The sequence below is a fragment of the Thamnophis elegans genome, chromosome 7 (genome assembly GCF_009769535.1).
Source record: "Thamnophis elegans isolate rThaEle1 chromosome 7, rThaEle1.pri, whole genome shotgun sequence".
Taxonomy (NCBI): domain Eukaryota; kingdom Metazoa; phylum Chordata; class Lepidosauria; order Squamata; family Colubridae; genus Thamnophis; species Thamnophis elegans.
The window spans coordinates 46,508,532-46,524,440 of NC_045547.1; the positions used below are offsets into that span (position 1 = coordinate 46,508,532).

The 15,909-nt window shown below is 35.2% G+C and overlaps 1 protein-coding gene across 1 annotated transcript in view; it reads right to left on the bottom strand.

Annotated features, from left to right (window-relative positions):
* The window catches only part of TRHDE (thyrotropin releasing hormone degrading enzyme), a 272,257-nt gene that overhangs the window by 79,506 nt on the left and 176,842 nt on the right, over positions 1 to 15,909 (bottom strand). Inside the window, exon 7 of the mRNA XM_032220641.1 lies at positions 9,184 to 9,249. Coding sequence (XP_032076532.1) covers positions 9,184 to 9,249 — 66 coding nt within the window. The remainder of the gene's footprint in view (positions 1 to 9,183; positions 9,250 to 15,909) is intronic.

Here is a 15,909-nt window from a genome sequence, read left to right on the forward strand (position 1 = left end):
TTTTTATTTTATTTTTACTGTTGGTTATTGTGTGTTAATTTAATTTGAGGCTATACAGAGTAAAACTCCAAATAAATAAGAACCTAAACTGATCCAACTGTACAAAAAAAAAGTATCTTAAGGATTCCAAGCACTTCTTGTGGGGGAAAATCCATCTGAAAGGCTTCTGTTCATTAGTTTGCATCAATTAAATATTTCCCCAGCTACTAGGATAACTGAATAACAAATCTCAAACAGCTATGCTAACAGAGAATATTTTGTTGAGTTATTTTATTGCTAGAACTTTAAATGTCTGAGTAATTCCAGAGATATAAAGTGCTTGAGATAATATACATTTGGTAACCTAAAATACAAAAGTTGTAAATTTATCAAAGAGACAAGAGGTCCCCAGTAAACGAATGTAAACTGCTGATGATGCACTAAATCAAAATGAGTTATGAACACAAATATAGCAGCAACTACAATTCAAAATGATACACATATATATGATCAATGAGCTGCTAAATGGCAAATGAAATATAATACCGAGAAGCTCACAGAAATATACATTGCCTTAAAAATAATCAAACCATATAAAAGTTAAAAGCAAACAGATGTAAAGAACATTGCAGAAGAAGCAAATATGACACAAGTTACCTCTTTAATATATATTAGGACTTTTATCTTAGTTTCCAATTTAAAATGAAAATCGTATTAGTGTGACAAAAATATCTTTCTAAAAAGATACTTATTAAAGAATATAAAACTGAATTCTTGCTAGCATTATTTTCTTAAACATAATTCTGAATAGTTTACATGAAACATTTATATTAAAATATTTCATTTCACGAGTACGTTTTTTAAAAAAAGTGTAATAAATGTTTACGTTTGTGAATGTAAGCAGAGAGAACAATTGCAAAGAATTCATAATGATTTTTTTTGTTTCCTATTTTCTTTATAATGACATAGTGTTTTTAAGGAAAACATATTAAGCAATTGATTGACTGATTATGTTCCATCAATTGTCATTGACATGCAGTGCTCGCATAGATAGATTTTTCTTCATGATGATATGTCCCCAACCTGCTGTTTCAAATTTTGTTTTCTTGCCTGTACATAGTATTCTGGGAATCTTCTCTAACACCAAGATTCAAAAGCATCAATACTGTCCTGCTTGTTTAAAGTCTATCTTGCATTTGCATAGAGTATTAGAGGAAATACTATGGCTTGCATGTTTCTGAGCTTTGTAGGTATAGACACATCATGGTATTTAAATATCTTTTCCATGGCTGTGCTGCCTTGTCTCCAGTACATTTCTTGACTGCTTGTTCCTTTACTGTTGATGTTTGAGCTTAAAACACAGAAGTTATCCACCCTAATGCTATCTTCACTTCTATTTCTAGGACTGCCTGTTCTACCTGTTGTCATTATTTGGTCTTCTTTATATTTAATTTTACTCCTATTTTTTCATAGTACTATTTGACTTTAAATATTAAGGCTTGCAGATCCTTTGCATCAGGATAGTGTCATCAGCATAGTGCAGATAATAGGTGTTTCTTCCTCCAGTTTTAGAAGTATGATCACCTTTTTCTAATACAGCTTCCCTTAATATATATTTATCCTGTAGGTTGAATAAATCAGGGGAAGGTATAGTGTTGTTTCATTGCTTTGCCAACATAGAGCCAGTCTGTTTCACTATACTATGGTTTCCTGACCTTTATATAAGTTTCTCATGAGGACCATGAGATAATTTGGCATTCCTATTATCTTGGACACTTTGTGTTGACACGATCAATACAATCAAAAATCTTTCTATAATCAATGAAGTCCATCATAAGAGCCGAGGCAGCGCAGTGGTTAAATGCAGCACTGCAGGCTACTTCAGCTGACTGCAGTTCTGCAGTTCAGCTGTTCAAATCTCACTGGCTCAGGGTTGACTCAGCCTTCCATCCTTCCGAGGTGGGTAAAATGAGGACCCGGATTGTTGTTGGGGGCAATATGCTGACTCTGTAAACCGCTTAGAGAGGGTTGAAAGCCCTATGAAGTGGTATATAAGTCTAACTGCTATTGCTATTGCTATCATGATTTTTAAAAATTATTATTTTTCGGCTTCCTCAATTACCCAACCTGCATCAGCAATAATGTCTAGTGTTCCTCAAACTTTTCTAATGTCCACTTAAACATCTGGGATTTCTTTTTCCATGTAGGTCTCTAATCCCTAAGCATTATTTTGCTAGCATGGAAACTTAAGGATATTGCATGATAGTTTGCACATCCTGTTAAGCTCCTTTTTTGGTTTGAGAATGTACTATATATTAATCTCTTCCAATTAGTTGGCCACTATTTATTTATTCCCAGTTGCAATGTATGACTGTGAAAATTGGACGCGCCAAAGAATTGAGGCCTTTGAACTATGGTGCTGGAGAAGACTCCTGCACGTCCCTTGGACTGCAAGATGATCAAACCGGTCAGTCCTAGAGGAGATCAACCCTGACTGCTCTTTAGAAGGCCAGATCCTGAACATGAAACTCAAATACTTAGCCCACCTAATGAGAAGGAAGAACTCACTGGAGAAGAGCCTAATGCTGGGAAAGATTGAGGGCAAAAGAAGGAAGGGATGGCAGAGAATGAGGTGGATGGATGGAGTCATCGAAGCACTAGGCATGGGCTTAAATGGACTCCAGAGAATGGTAGAGGACAGGAAGACCTGGAGGAACGTTGTCCATGTAGTTGTGATGGATCAGACACGATTTCACAACTAACAAAAACAACATTTATTTTCCAGACTTTGCTAACATAGCTTGTCAGAACCATAACTGATTCTTCTTCTGATGTATAAAATATTTCAGTGGGTATTCATCAGTTCTTGCAGCCTTCTGATTAATGACAAAAAACCTATTCTAATTTCATTTTCTTATATTAGATATTCATGTAAGTAGAAAATAGACTCTAAGGCATCTTGAATGTTGACCTCTTAGTGTACAGTGTTCAGTATATGCCTTCTATCTTCCTTTGATCTTCAATCTCTTCATTGGAAACCTTAAGTATATGAATTTAAGGCTGGAACTTCCCTTCTGAGTTCAGAGATCTTTTGAAAAATGTGCTTGCTTTTCTATATCTATCTCCATCTTGAATGTCTTTACAGATGTTGTAATCTTATCTCTTCTAACAGAATTCATTTTTAGAGGAGGGGGTTCGCTTTCTTTCCTTGTTTCCACTCCAACTATTGCTATATCCATATTTAGTGACATTGTTTTGATTGTTTGATGACATTGTCTGCTATGAAACAACATTGGAGTTGCAAGAATTGATAAACTGGTTCCTGCTTAATTTTTTTCCCTAAGCCATACAGTTCAACTACATTTTCCTCTTTCTTATTTCCAACTTTGCATTCCAATTTCCAGTCATAAGCAGTAAATCTCACTTGCATGCTATTAATTTTAAATTCTATCTAGCCATAACATTCATCAACCTCCTCTTATTCTAAATCAGTAGCTGGAGCATACATCTGAATGACCGTCATATAAAGGACTCTGTAGGAAGTCTAATTAACATTATTCATTGATTGTTTTATAATCAAATACTGTTCTTGCTACTTCCTTTCTAACTATATAAGCAACTTTGTTCCTTCCTTGTTTTTAAAGGAAATCTAAATCTATGTTATTGATTAGTATCTCACCTTTATTATTTTTACAAATAACTAGCCAAGGTGGCGCAGTGGTTAAATGCAGCACTGCAGGCTACTGCTAGATCAGCAGTTCAGCGGTTCAAATCTCACCGGCTCAGGGTTGACTCAGCCTTCCATCCTTCCGAGGTGGGTAAAATGAGGACCCAGATTGTTGGGGGCAATATGCTGACTCTCTGTAAACCGCTTAGAGAGGGCTGAAAGCCCTATGAAGCGGTATATAAGTCTACTGCTATTGCTATATCCAATACAACTTCCTTCTCCTATTTTCCCCACAACAATCCTGTAAGCTGAGTTGGACTAACAGAGAGTGACTGGCTCAAAGGTTATCCAGCTGGCTTTCATGGCTAAAAGGGACATGAACTCATGATTTCTTGCTTTCTAGCTTGGTGCCTTAACCACTAGACCAAACTGACTGGCTCGCTCTATCTATCTATCTATCATCTATCTATCTATCATCTATCTATCTATCTATCTATCTATCTATCTATCTATCTATCTATCTATCTATCTATCTATCTATCATCTATCTATCTACCTACCTACCTACCTACCTACCTACCTACCTACCTGTGACATGCGGTGAAGCTTCTGCCTGGTGAGGCAAAAAGAAAGTGGCTCTCCCCCCCCCCCCGCAGCAGGCTGGAGTGAGAGCCGCGGTCTCCCAGCCAGCAGCCCCAGGAGGAAACGGCGAAGAGGGGTGGGGGGTGTTCCAAGAAGCCCCCTCCCCTTTTTGGCACTCCACAAGGCCTGCCGGAGCTCTGGAAGAAAACGGCGGGAGCGGAATGCTGTCATCTATTGCCGGAAAGTCCGGCGAGGGAAGCGGGGCTCGTGGAGACTCGCTAGCAGCCGGCTTCTCTGGAGCGGAGGGTGGGGCAATAGAAGCGGAGCGGATCCTCTTGCCGCTGCGATCCGCTCCGCTTCTATCGCCCCCCCCCTCCGCTCCAGAGAAGCCGGCTGCTAGCGAGTCTCCATGAGCCCCGCTTCCCTCGCTGGACTTTCCGGCAATAGATGACAGCATTCCGCTCCCGCTGCTTTCTCCCAGAGCTCCGGCAGGCCTTGCAGAGTGCCAAAAAGGGGAGGGGGCTTCTTGGAACACTCTGCCCCACCCCTCTTCGCCGTTTCCTCCTGGGGCTGCTGGCTGGGAGACGGAACCAGGGCTGAAAACACCCTCCCCACCCCTCTTTGCCTTTCGCCTCCGTGGTTCCTCCTCGCCCCCCACCTTCTCCATCCCCAAGTCTGTGTCCACCAGGCATCTCGCATTTATGCCTGTCATAAATGTGAGATGCCTGGCGGACACAGTGGGGGGGACAGAGGAGGCGGAGGGGGGGCGAGGTGGCAGCCGGCGAAGAAAGGGGAGAGGAGAAGGAGGAAAGGAAGAGGGGAACAGGATGGGGGGGAGAGGGCTGCCCCTCTCTTCTCAAACAAACAAGGCTCCCCTCCCTGCATCTGCTCCTTCCCTCTCTTCTCAAGCAAACTCTCTCTCAAATTGAGAGAGAGTTTGTTTGAGTAAAGTTAAGAAACACACACACACACACACACACACACACAATAAAAACAAATGACAATTACTTAAATTACAAATAAATTGAATTCCTCCCCCCTGCCCCCTCCCTCTGACCAACATACCTTCCAGCTACGCCAAAATTCCAGATTCGGTCTAGCTAGGCTCCAGGGCCCGGCAGGCTAGGATAGTGGCTCCTAGAGCCACCACATGCACTCTGCAGGAAGAGGCCCAAGAACTATGGGCCTCATTTGCATACTAATTTTTTTGCTTTTAACCCTTGGTTAACCCTTAAAAGGCAAAAAAATCCTTATGCAAAGGAGGCCCCGAGTTCTCTGGCCTCCTCCTATACTTAAACACTATGTACACTTCAAATCACTGTGAGTTGAAGTCTGGTAGCAACTAGCTTGGCCTTAATTATTTTAGAAAAAATCTTTAAAATTCCTTCCTTTTCCTGAGGAGACTGGTGAGGCCCCGCCTCCCCTGCCTCTAGTGAGTGCACGTCCCTGCTACCTACCTACCTACCTACCTACCTACCTACCTACCTACCTACCTACCTACCTACACACACACACACACACACACACACACACCTACCTATCCAGCCATCTACCCACCCACCCATTTATTAATTAGATTTATAAGTCTGCCTATCATTTTGTAAAACTAAGAAAACTTTACCATGATAATTACATTGAGACAGAAAGCCTATACACCTATCTACTTATAGCATATATATTTTTAAAAAAGAAAGACCATGCAATTTGGTAGAATGCATGTAGCTTGAATGGTATCTGTATCCTTATTTGTAGACAGAAAGAAAGGAACTGTTGGAATAAGAAGCAGGAGTCTTAAGTGATTAAAAAAAGTCTCTGTGAATAGCAGTAAAAGGAATTTGAGGTAATTAGCTCATGTTAAACAGGAAATATAAAGAGGTCAAAAAGAGAATCTACATTAATCTATATTTTTATTGTCCTTAGAGACCAGTGGTTAAAAAAGTACAATGAGACAATACAAAGAGAAGCAGATCTTCCAACGTGATGTCATCTTTTCTTTGAGCATGCCGTAAGCCATGTGCACATTTATTATTCATAATTGCATCTTATTTTCTCTTAAATAATTCAAAATGTCATTATTCAGTGATACCATAAAAACAGTTTTAGCCTCTATTTGTCTATATTAACTAATATAATTGATTGCTCTATCATAGGACATTTGTAGCTAAGGGAAAGTTTTAGTTTCTGCCTTAAATTTGTCTATATACATTTCTTTGAAATACAGTCAGATAATCCTTAGTTTTCTATATTCTTTAGTAATTTTTAATTACAGATACACTTTACCATCTTAAAGTAGGCATTGGGTTAAATGAAAGATGTACACTTCTGAGTAACCTATCTAATGACTCATTTACTGTATGTTCTACACAGTGGTGGGTTTCAAATTTTTTTAGAACCTCTTCTGTAGGTGTCGCCTGCTTTGTGGGAGTGGCTTGCTGGCCATGTGACCGGGTGGGCATGGCCAACTTGTAAAATGTGGTGAAACTCACTTAACAACGCTCTTGCTTAGCAACCAAAATGTTGGCTCAGAAACTCTGGCATTTGAAACATGTAAGTCTTAAAGTTGTCAAGTTATAAGACCCTTGAACTCCTAACCCTTTAGAACCCCCCCCCCCCAGGGGTGTTCAAACTTGACACTTTAAGACTTGTGGACTTCAACTCCCAGAATTCCTCCTCCAGTCATGTTGGCTCAGGAACTCTGGCATTGAAGTGTGAAAGTCTTAAAGCCTATCAAGTTACCAGACCCTTGCACCCATAACGCTTTAGAAAAAAACCCCAGGGACGTTCAAACTTTAAGACTTGTGGACTTCAACTCCCAGAATTCCTCCTCTCACTCTTCATCTTGATGATGTGCAGATGGGTGGGGGGGAGAGAGCTGGAACCGGTTCTAAATGGCACTGTAGATTTGTGGAACCTCTTCTATAGAAGAGGTTAGAACTGGCAGGAACCCACCCCTGGTTCTACATTACCCTCCCTAGAAACCATGTCAAGATATAGATGTATTGCAGAAAGTTAAAGAAATAGTGTTTTTAATTATTTCAGATTCAACTCTGTTTCAAAACTGAATCAATCACCATTCCTAAATATCTGGGTGGAATATGGTTCCTGGAGATGATGTCTGTCATTGCTATACTAAATGCATCTTTATATAGTATGCTTAATATACTTATTTAACTTTTGCTTTATGTTTTAACTCTCACTTTATTGGGTGAAAATAAAATAACCATATTAATATATGCTGTGATCCCAGATGGAGTTTATTTAAATTTCAGATTGAAAGCTCACTAAGAACAGATAAGATTGATTGCCCTTTCCATCTAACCATAATTGTATTTCAGGTGAACATCAATTTATTTTAAAGGACACCTCTAAGTAACCGAGTGCATCATGCATAATTCATCAATCACAGCTGTCTGTTATATGATTTACTTAAACACATTTCAAAGGGGCAGAGTTGCATTGTTTTTCTTTTTTTTGTTTTGCTTGGCTTGTTTGCTTTTAAATTGTTTTAGAAACATTAATTTATTTGGAATTATTGCTGAAAGGTTTATCTTGACATATAAAAAAATAAACTATTCTCCATTCACAATTATTTACTTTTCAACATATGTGCCATATATTGCTGGTTATTAATTTTTCAAATATAATTAATACAAATGAATCATATTAATAAAAGTATAAATAAAGCATTAAGTACTATTGTATAAATCCTATGACATTTTCCAAAATGTAAGTTCTGTATTGATTTTTTTTAAGAAGGTTAAGGTTTTTTTTTTTTTTTTAATGTATTCTATTTTTGCTTGATTTTGGAAAATAAAAGTTCACATTCAAACTCTGCTTCCACATTTTTTAAAAAATTTTTTTTACTGTTAGATGTGTGAATACTGTAGATTCACAATGTATGACTGATAGGAACTTAACCTGAATTATAATTCAAGACCTAACAAGGACCTAAGAATTATTACGGTAGTGTCTAAGAATATAGGTGCTGTTATTATGTTTTACATTATTTTACAAAAATATACCTACATGCAGACTTCAGAGTCTGAAATTCACCAACCTGAATGCCTTGCATGGCCCAATAGGAATCACATCAGATGAGTAAATTAGTTTTAAATCTATTATTATTTATTCAGTTGTGGACCTACAGCAAAAGTTCTAGGTATGCACAATATATTTTTATTTACTATCACAAAATTCTGTACTTTATCAATGCTTACCAATTCTATATTTAAAAACATTTAAATGAAGTATATTATGATTTCTAATTTTAACATTTTACTTTCCCTATCAGGAAGATTTGAATTGGATCTTCCCTATCAGGAAGATTTGAATTCCTAATAAGATGATGTCTGCACTACAGAACACAGAATGTTTTAAAGAACAAAAGATTCCACAGACCTTCTCTAATGTTTTATGTATTTCTTTCTTTTGTTTTGCGCTTATGTTTTTTCTTTCCACTCTATACTCAGAATTAAACAGTATAATTTGAATAATAATTTCTTTTTAATGGTAAACATTTTTGGAATATCTTCAGTTATGCTAAAATCATATCTTTGCTTAATAATTTTATATGAGATTGCAATTACTAATAGGAAATTCTGCATTTTTATATATGTTCTTCTGTTAAGATAGGAATGTCACTGAACAAATTTTTTATGTTTATCCATTCCCTTAAACTGACATACTGTAAAAATGCTTATGTAAATTAAATACTCATACAAATTAGATCTCACAAAATGTGCTTAAAAGAGGGGAAAACACACCTTGGACACAACTTGGAAAATTACATATATACCTTCATTTTCTACAATGATACAACATTTATGTAACACAACTTTATTTTTTCTCCATTAATCAAGTATTTAAAATTGACAGAAACACAGACAATAAAAACACATTGTCATAAATGCAAAGATAAGCAAGTAAGGAATGAAAAAATAAATGTTTCTACGTACTTGTAAGCCCATCTGAAATACTGAGTGACCCATAAAATTAGCCAGCATTCGAATTAAAGCTGCACCCTGTAAACACAATTTTTTATAAGATTGAGTTGTTATCCAAGAAGTTGAATGGTAATACATGAAATTTACAATTATCCCAGTATTTATTTCAGAATAATTATAGGTTTATTATTAATTACACATAGATTTATCTCCCAAAAGTATTTGATTTAAACATTTTAGAAGCTATATGATTCATTATAAGCTTTGTTGGAGAAAAAAAACAGAAACAAAAATGAAGTTAAGAACATACAGAAATGAGGTTATTTTCGAACAGAGCAACTAAACTTATACCTCATGATATGAGTGCAACAACATGAAACAGTATGTTATCAAAGCACAATATTTCTCTTCCCCACTATTGATTGTTCACAAGCATATCTTTGAATGAAATAATTTAAGTATAACATATTGAGATTTAATGCATAATAAAGGCAACAAGTTCTACAAGAGTAATCAGTATAAATGAAATAGTATTGACTAGCTGTTCAGATTTAAAACACCATAAGCCCAGGTTTTTTTATGGTTGAACAACAAGCACCCAGAAATTTAATTTTAGACATTCAGATATGTGCTTGGCAAAATATATGTGCAACCTCAAGATTGCCAGCGATTCTAATTTAACAGGACAGATACATACCTACAGCTTAGTTGGAGTTATGGTTAAAGATATGGGTGAATAACCTTTGCTCTGGGTAGAATGAAGTTTCGGAATGGATGAAGCAATTTTAGGTAAGGTCTTTGTCAAGTCATTTTCTCTGGATTTTAAGATAAGATTCTTGAACAAAAAAACATGCTATGTCTATTTTATGGCTTAAATTACAGTTTTCATGTTTTTGCACTATAACATTTTACCATGTTGATAAATATTGCATTTGGCATTTACTCTCCATATTTAATATATTCCTATAAATGTCAATATACATCCAAGGCTGCAGTTCTAAGATCAGTATTTGAAGAGGAATATAATAAGAATTTTATTGAAACTTCAGAATGTATCAATGCAATTTACAGTAGACATAGGTAACCCGGAATATTCAAAATGTTTTAAATTATTGTACCTATATTACATGATTTTATTCTAGAGGACATTTGCTAGCCTCCATGCTGTCATTTTAATTGGCATGTTTATACTGCATGTTTTAGAGGCCCAATAGCTCTCAGATGACTAGACTATTCCTTAAGATTGACTTGCAATATGCAATAGAGATCATGGTTTATGGACCCTTCCAATGATGATGATGGCATGTAGTAGATTCTAGGTCAGAATGAGAGAGACTCAAGAAAGAATATGAAGTAATGGATGAAATGAATATGTGTATGTAAAAATATGAAGAGTGAAGAATATATTAGATCTGAAGACTGGTCTAATCTTGTGAAGTAAAGTTGATTAACAGATTCAGAGAATTGAATAATTATGTTTAATTGTTTAATTAAAGAGGTCAAATGTGTATCAAAAACTATAAATTGGTGTCATCTAAGTTATTAGGAGCTCATTTGACAGTAGGAATTAATAGGGTGTGATAGTGCCACAATATTAACTGAAAGTATACAAGAGGTTATAAAAATCAAAATCTGAGAAATGCAATGTGGTATTATGCTGGAGATGAAACACAAAGGCCTTTTCTCTTTAGTTGTGAGAAATGTTTCAGCCATGTTTCCTTTTCTTTTTTTCTTGCACCTTTAATTTATTGATCTTACTATTTCCTACTCTTCTGCAGTCTGTATTTCAATGCTTTACTCCAAAAGGGAATAGCATAATGAATGTATTATATATCAAACATGTTGAAATTCTGAAGATTTTTTCCATATCAAACCAACTAAGTTTATATATTTAATATCCTATAAATATCCAATATGTTTTATCACATTAATAATAATATTTTAAATAACCAATTTTGTTGTATTTATTTTGTACAATGACAATAAAGACTATACTAATATCTGCCTTATTTCATGTCACAAAGCATCCCCAAAGTCCTGAAGATTGGTTGGTTTGTAATTACTAATATTCTCTACCATAAAATTTGGAGAAGTCACAATAGACACTCAGGCTACCATTCTATGGATCACAGGATAATACAGCCTGGAGCTGCTGAGCCATAGATACAGTATATGTATAAATATAGTTTTCTCTTTCTTACTCTAATCATAGCATTCTCTTACAGTTTGTGTTTTTCAAACTAGAGCAAAGCAACATCAAAAAAAAATTATTTGTGACTATTCTTTCATTTGTACTACAATTGGATTAGTAAACTGTTAAGTAAAATTGTATAATTTTATAGTTTGGAATAAAAATAATTTAACTATTGGTAACTCATACTGCCCTATGTTTGAAACCCATTTTTAAAAAGGGACAGTACTTGCAAAACACACATACAAGAACCTTTAAGTTATGTTTGCCCTTCAAATAACAAGCAACAAACAATACTCAAATCTCTTTTACAAAGCAATCATTTTGTTGACATAGGCAGACACAGCTGGATACCAATATGAAATTTAGCTTATTAGGAAATTCACAGCATGAATTAACATAGAGAACAAACTATATCAAGCTTGGATCATAAAATGACACTTAAAATACTCTCATAAAATGTGGAAAATAAATTTGAAGTGCTCTTGTGAATTGCCTTAAGATGTATTTTGGCTTATTTTAATTTTAAACAAATACACCAAGAAGCTTCAATAGTGTCAATGTGAATTCCATGTAATATGTTTAAATTTTGATGTTTAAAGTGATAACGGTTTGAAGCTACAATACTAAATATAATATTTCTTACTGAAGTGTGAACTTCAACTCCCAGAATTCCCAAGTTAGCATCCATATATATTAAAGCTGCCAAGGATGAGAAACATTGCGCTAAAGCAAACTCCCATAAAATAGTGTTTTCTATAAATGCTAGACTGCCTGCTAGAATTCTCAGCCAGTATGAGCACTAACTATAAGAGAAAGAATCTCTGAGAATTATAGTCCCAGTTTATCTCAGATAGTAATTAGGAAAAATAATTAGGAAAAGACAGAAAACCCTGTAAGTTTCAAATAGAACTTGTATAGATACAAATTAGCAGGGAAAATGAGATTAGGAACATGTGCTGATATTTATGCAGCACATTACAAATATCTTAAAGTAGCAATATCTTTTCCTGGGCTTGTACAATTATTGTACAATGGTAGGAAATGGTTTTATAATGCCCTTAAAAATGATTTTGCCTTTTTAATTCTAATCTTTGCACAGCCCCAGTATCCAACTAAAATAGTATGACTGAAGAATGGAAAAAACCCTTGGCTTTATCTACTAGTTTTGTGACTTTACAATAAACACCTGTGGTAAATTCCTGGATAAGAAAGCATTAGCAAGCAGATAGTTTTTTCTTTTAAAGCAGTATTTTATGTTTACTTCCCTCTGTCTACATTAGCTTTTTAACAAATGGAAATTTGGGCAAGCATTGAAAACAAAAAAGGGGAGAGTATCTCAAGTGCCAGTAGACTATTTCACTACATAGAAATATAACAGCCTTTTGTAAGATTCCTTTATCAAGAGCACTGTGCTTATTAGCTAAAATATTTTATACTTTATAAAGTTTATACAGTAATTTCCTATTGACATTTAGTGTATATTAGCTCTTTAATAATCCCACTTTATTATAACCCGGGAGTTGTGTTGCAAAGTTATTGATTTGATCTCTTATCTTGCCTTAGCCACATGCCAATGATTTTAAGGAGTTTAAAAGAAGACTGTAAAAAATTATTTCTTAGGCACATGCCATAAATCTGAATTAATCAGAATGAAATTTTAAGCACAAGCCAGAAATGAAGAATATCATGCAGCCTCTTCTGACTCTGGGGAGAATGAAAATGCTCGTTGATACAGTCTCCTAATCTGAAGTAGGCATTTGCAAAGATAACTTGAGTTTGGGGTCTTCTAGGTATGCTTACTGCTAACAAAAAGGCTCATATCCTCACAACAGAGTACACTGATGAATTTATTATTATAGTAAATAAAATGTTTGCATGGTTTTCCTGAAATGTATACTTACGACACTAGGAACTCTGCCAATATTTCACAAAATGATAGTAGCTTTCCTTTGCTGGAAGTTAAAGAGAATGGTTTGTGATTTATCTGAGAAAATGTTGAGAAATCCATCATATAGAGAATGAAAAAATGCAACTTTGCCTCCCGGTACAGTTTACAGTACTAAACAATTTTTCTCTGGGATAGATGTTGACATGTTAAAGAGAGAATAAATCTCTGAGGAAACAATCAGATGCGGAAACTTCATGAATACAATCTGACAGTATCTGGAGGAAACAAGTCCATGTTTTAAATTTAAATTTATATCTCACGCTTGTAAAAGATAAACTCCTCTGGGACAGTACAATTATTAAAGATACAAGCAATGAGTTTAGCAATATATATTTTTGTAAGGCCTTGGGCAATCCAAAATTTCATAGTTCTCAGTTGTAATATGGAGTTACTTAAGTAGACCATATCAGGAAAATATCTTCTCTTTTAAGCTTATGATGAGTACAGTCTATATAGTCATCACTACTAATTGCCCTTTTTCTAGACCTGTACATGTCATCTATTAACATTATATAATTTCTATATGTTGTGACGGAGGATGGTATTGATTCAACTTACAATTTCTTGATGGATAATTGCTATTATACAATCCGGCCAAAACTCTTAGGAACTGACTGTGAGATCATAATAATGACTCTTTACTTCAGAACAGGGATGTCAAACTCACAGCATCACATTGGCATCACATGATGTATCGTGACTTTTTCATCTTTGCTAAAGTGGGGGTGGGGATGGCCAGCACATGACGCATCCAGACTATGGGCTGCAAGTTTGACACCCCTCCTTCAGAATAATGAGGCTGAATAAGGACATGAGCCCATCAGTGCTGCACTGTAGCCAATCAATTGGAGAATACAAAAACTGTCAATTCCTCACCCAAGAATTATAGTACCTTCCTTAGTAATAAAATTCCTTTGCACCAATGCAATACAAAAAGGGTAAAATATGTAGTGCTATTCTCCCTCACTTCCCCCTCCCCACCATGTTTTCAGTTCATTCAATGTGCATTTCTCTAGCTATTTTATAACAAATGTGTTGGTATGAGGGAAAACTACCTAGTTATCAAGGCATAATTCATCCTGCTGATAAATTCCCACTGAAAGCCATGGAAAGCATGACTCAATAAATTTCCAGCCATTTCCAGGCATTTTCCCTAAGCATTGCTGCAATGGGAAAGCGAGAGCCACTATGTGTGGGGGTCAGAGGGAGAAAAATGATTTCAAGTCCAGGGTAAGAGTTGTATTAGTTTGGTATATGTTACTTATATAAGTAATTTTACCTCAGAAAATTCTGAGGTAGAAGATGGGAGGTAGAGTGAAGAAAAAAAATGAGAATAAGAAAATAACTCATTCCTAAGTCTTGTTGAGCTCTAGCACTGTAGATTGCAAAATTGAACATTTTCACGATGTGAGTTGTGCTGCGTTCCAAAAGGGAACAAAATTGGCTCAATTGTCCAGGAGAATGACAATCTATGAACATAGTAATGTAGCACCAATGCCAGAATAGTGCAAATGCCATGCATAGAGCATAAAAATCTGAAAACTGAAAACTGCATGGCATAAAATATTCCATATGTCTCATTAACATATTTAACTATATTTTAATATTATTAGCATTAATTGTATTACCTATAATAATAAAATTTGTGATGAGAGATACCATAACGTTATAAAGATAAATGTTCCCTCAGGCATTTCCTCCTTCATCCTTAATTACTAAAGTTGTGAAAGAAAAAAAATTGAAGAATGAGAGAAATATACATATCCTGTATCTCCACTTAATTACACGTGGACAAAAACAGAAGAGATTCATATAAGTACCAGAGATTTATTTGAAGACTATTTATAATAGTGGCTATTACACTTAGAGAAAACTAGTTAAAATATTTATCACTGGAATATTAATCCAATATTGATTATTAAAACTAATAATTCATTTTCTAAAAAACATTGGAAACATAAGAAGTTGGATATTTGGTGGTAATATTGTAAAACCCCTTTTTTTAAAAATCCACTAGTGATTAGTCTGATAGTGTGGTATCTTTACATTTCATGGGCAACTGTGGCTGGCATCTTCAAAGGCAAACTAATTTGATCTGTAGAGCACTTGTCAGCGCTCATAAGCAACTGTGGAGGAACTGACGGAACTCTTGTTATTTGTAACAAAATTAAACTCTGATTTATCATCAGAATTCTGTAAAACTAGTTACTCTTTGGTTCTTATGTAGGTGAGTTTGTAAATTGGTCTGATTTGAACATGGTCCAAAGGAGCTAATTCTTTACTGAACTCTCTTTAAAATGCATCCTTGCTTCTTATTCCTTCAGCTGAAGATTCTACATTATGTTAGTTAGTTAGGAGCTGTTTCATCCCAGGGTGATCTAAAGCTGAAAGCCAGGCTTCTTGTTAAAGTTGCTGGGATGTTTATAAATCTTCATAGTCATGTAAACATGATTTTACATGTATGCTAATATTTATGTCTCTGTAAATTTAATCATATGCCCTTCATATAGCACAGGGTAAATGGATTGAATCCATAATATGCGTTGACATAAATTTAATGTAATGTTATAAAAATGCAGCAAGATATTTGACAATT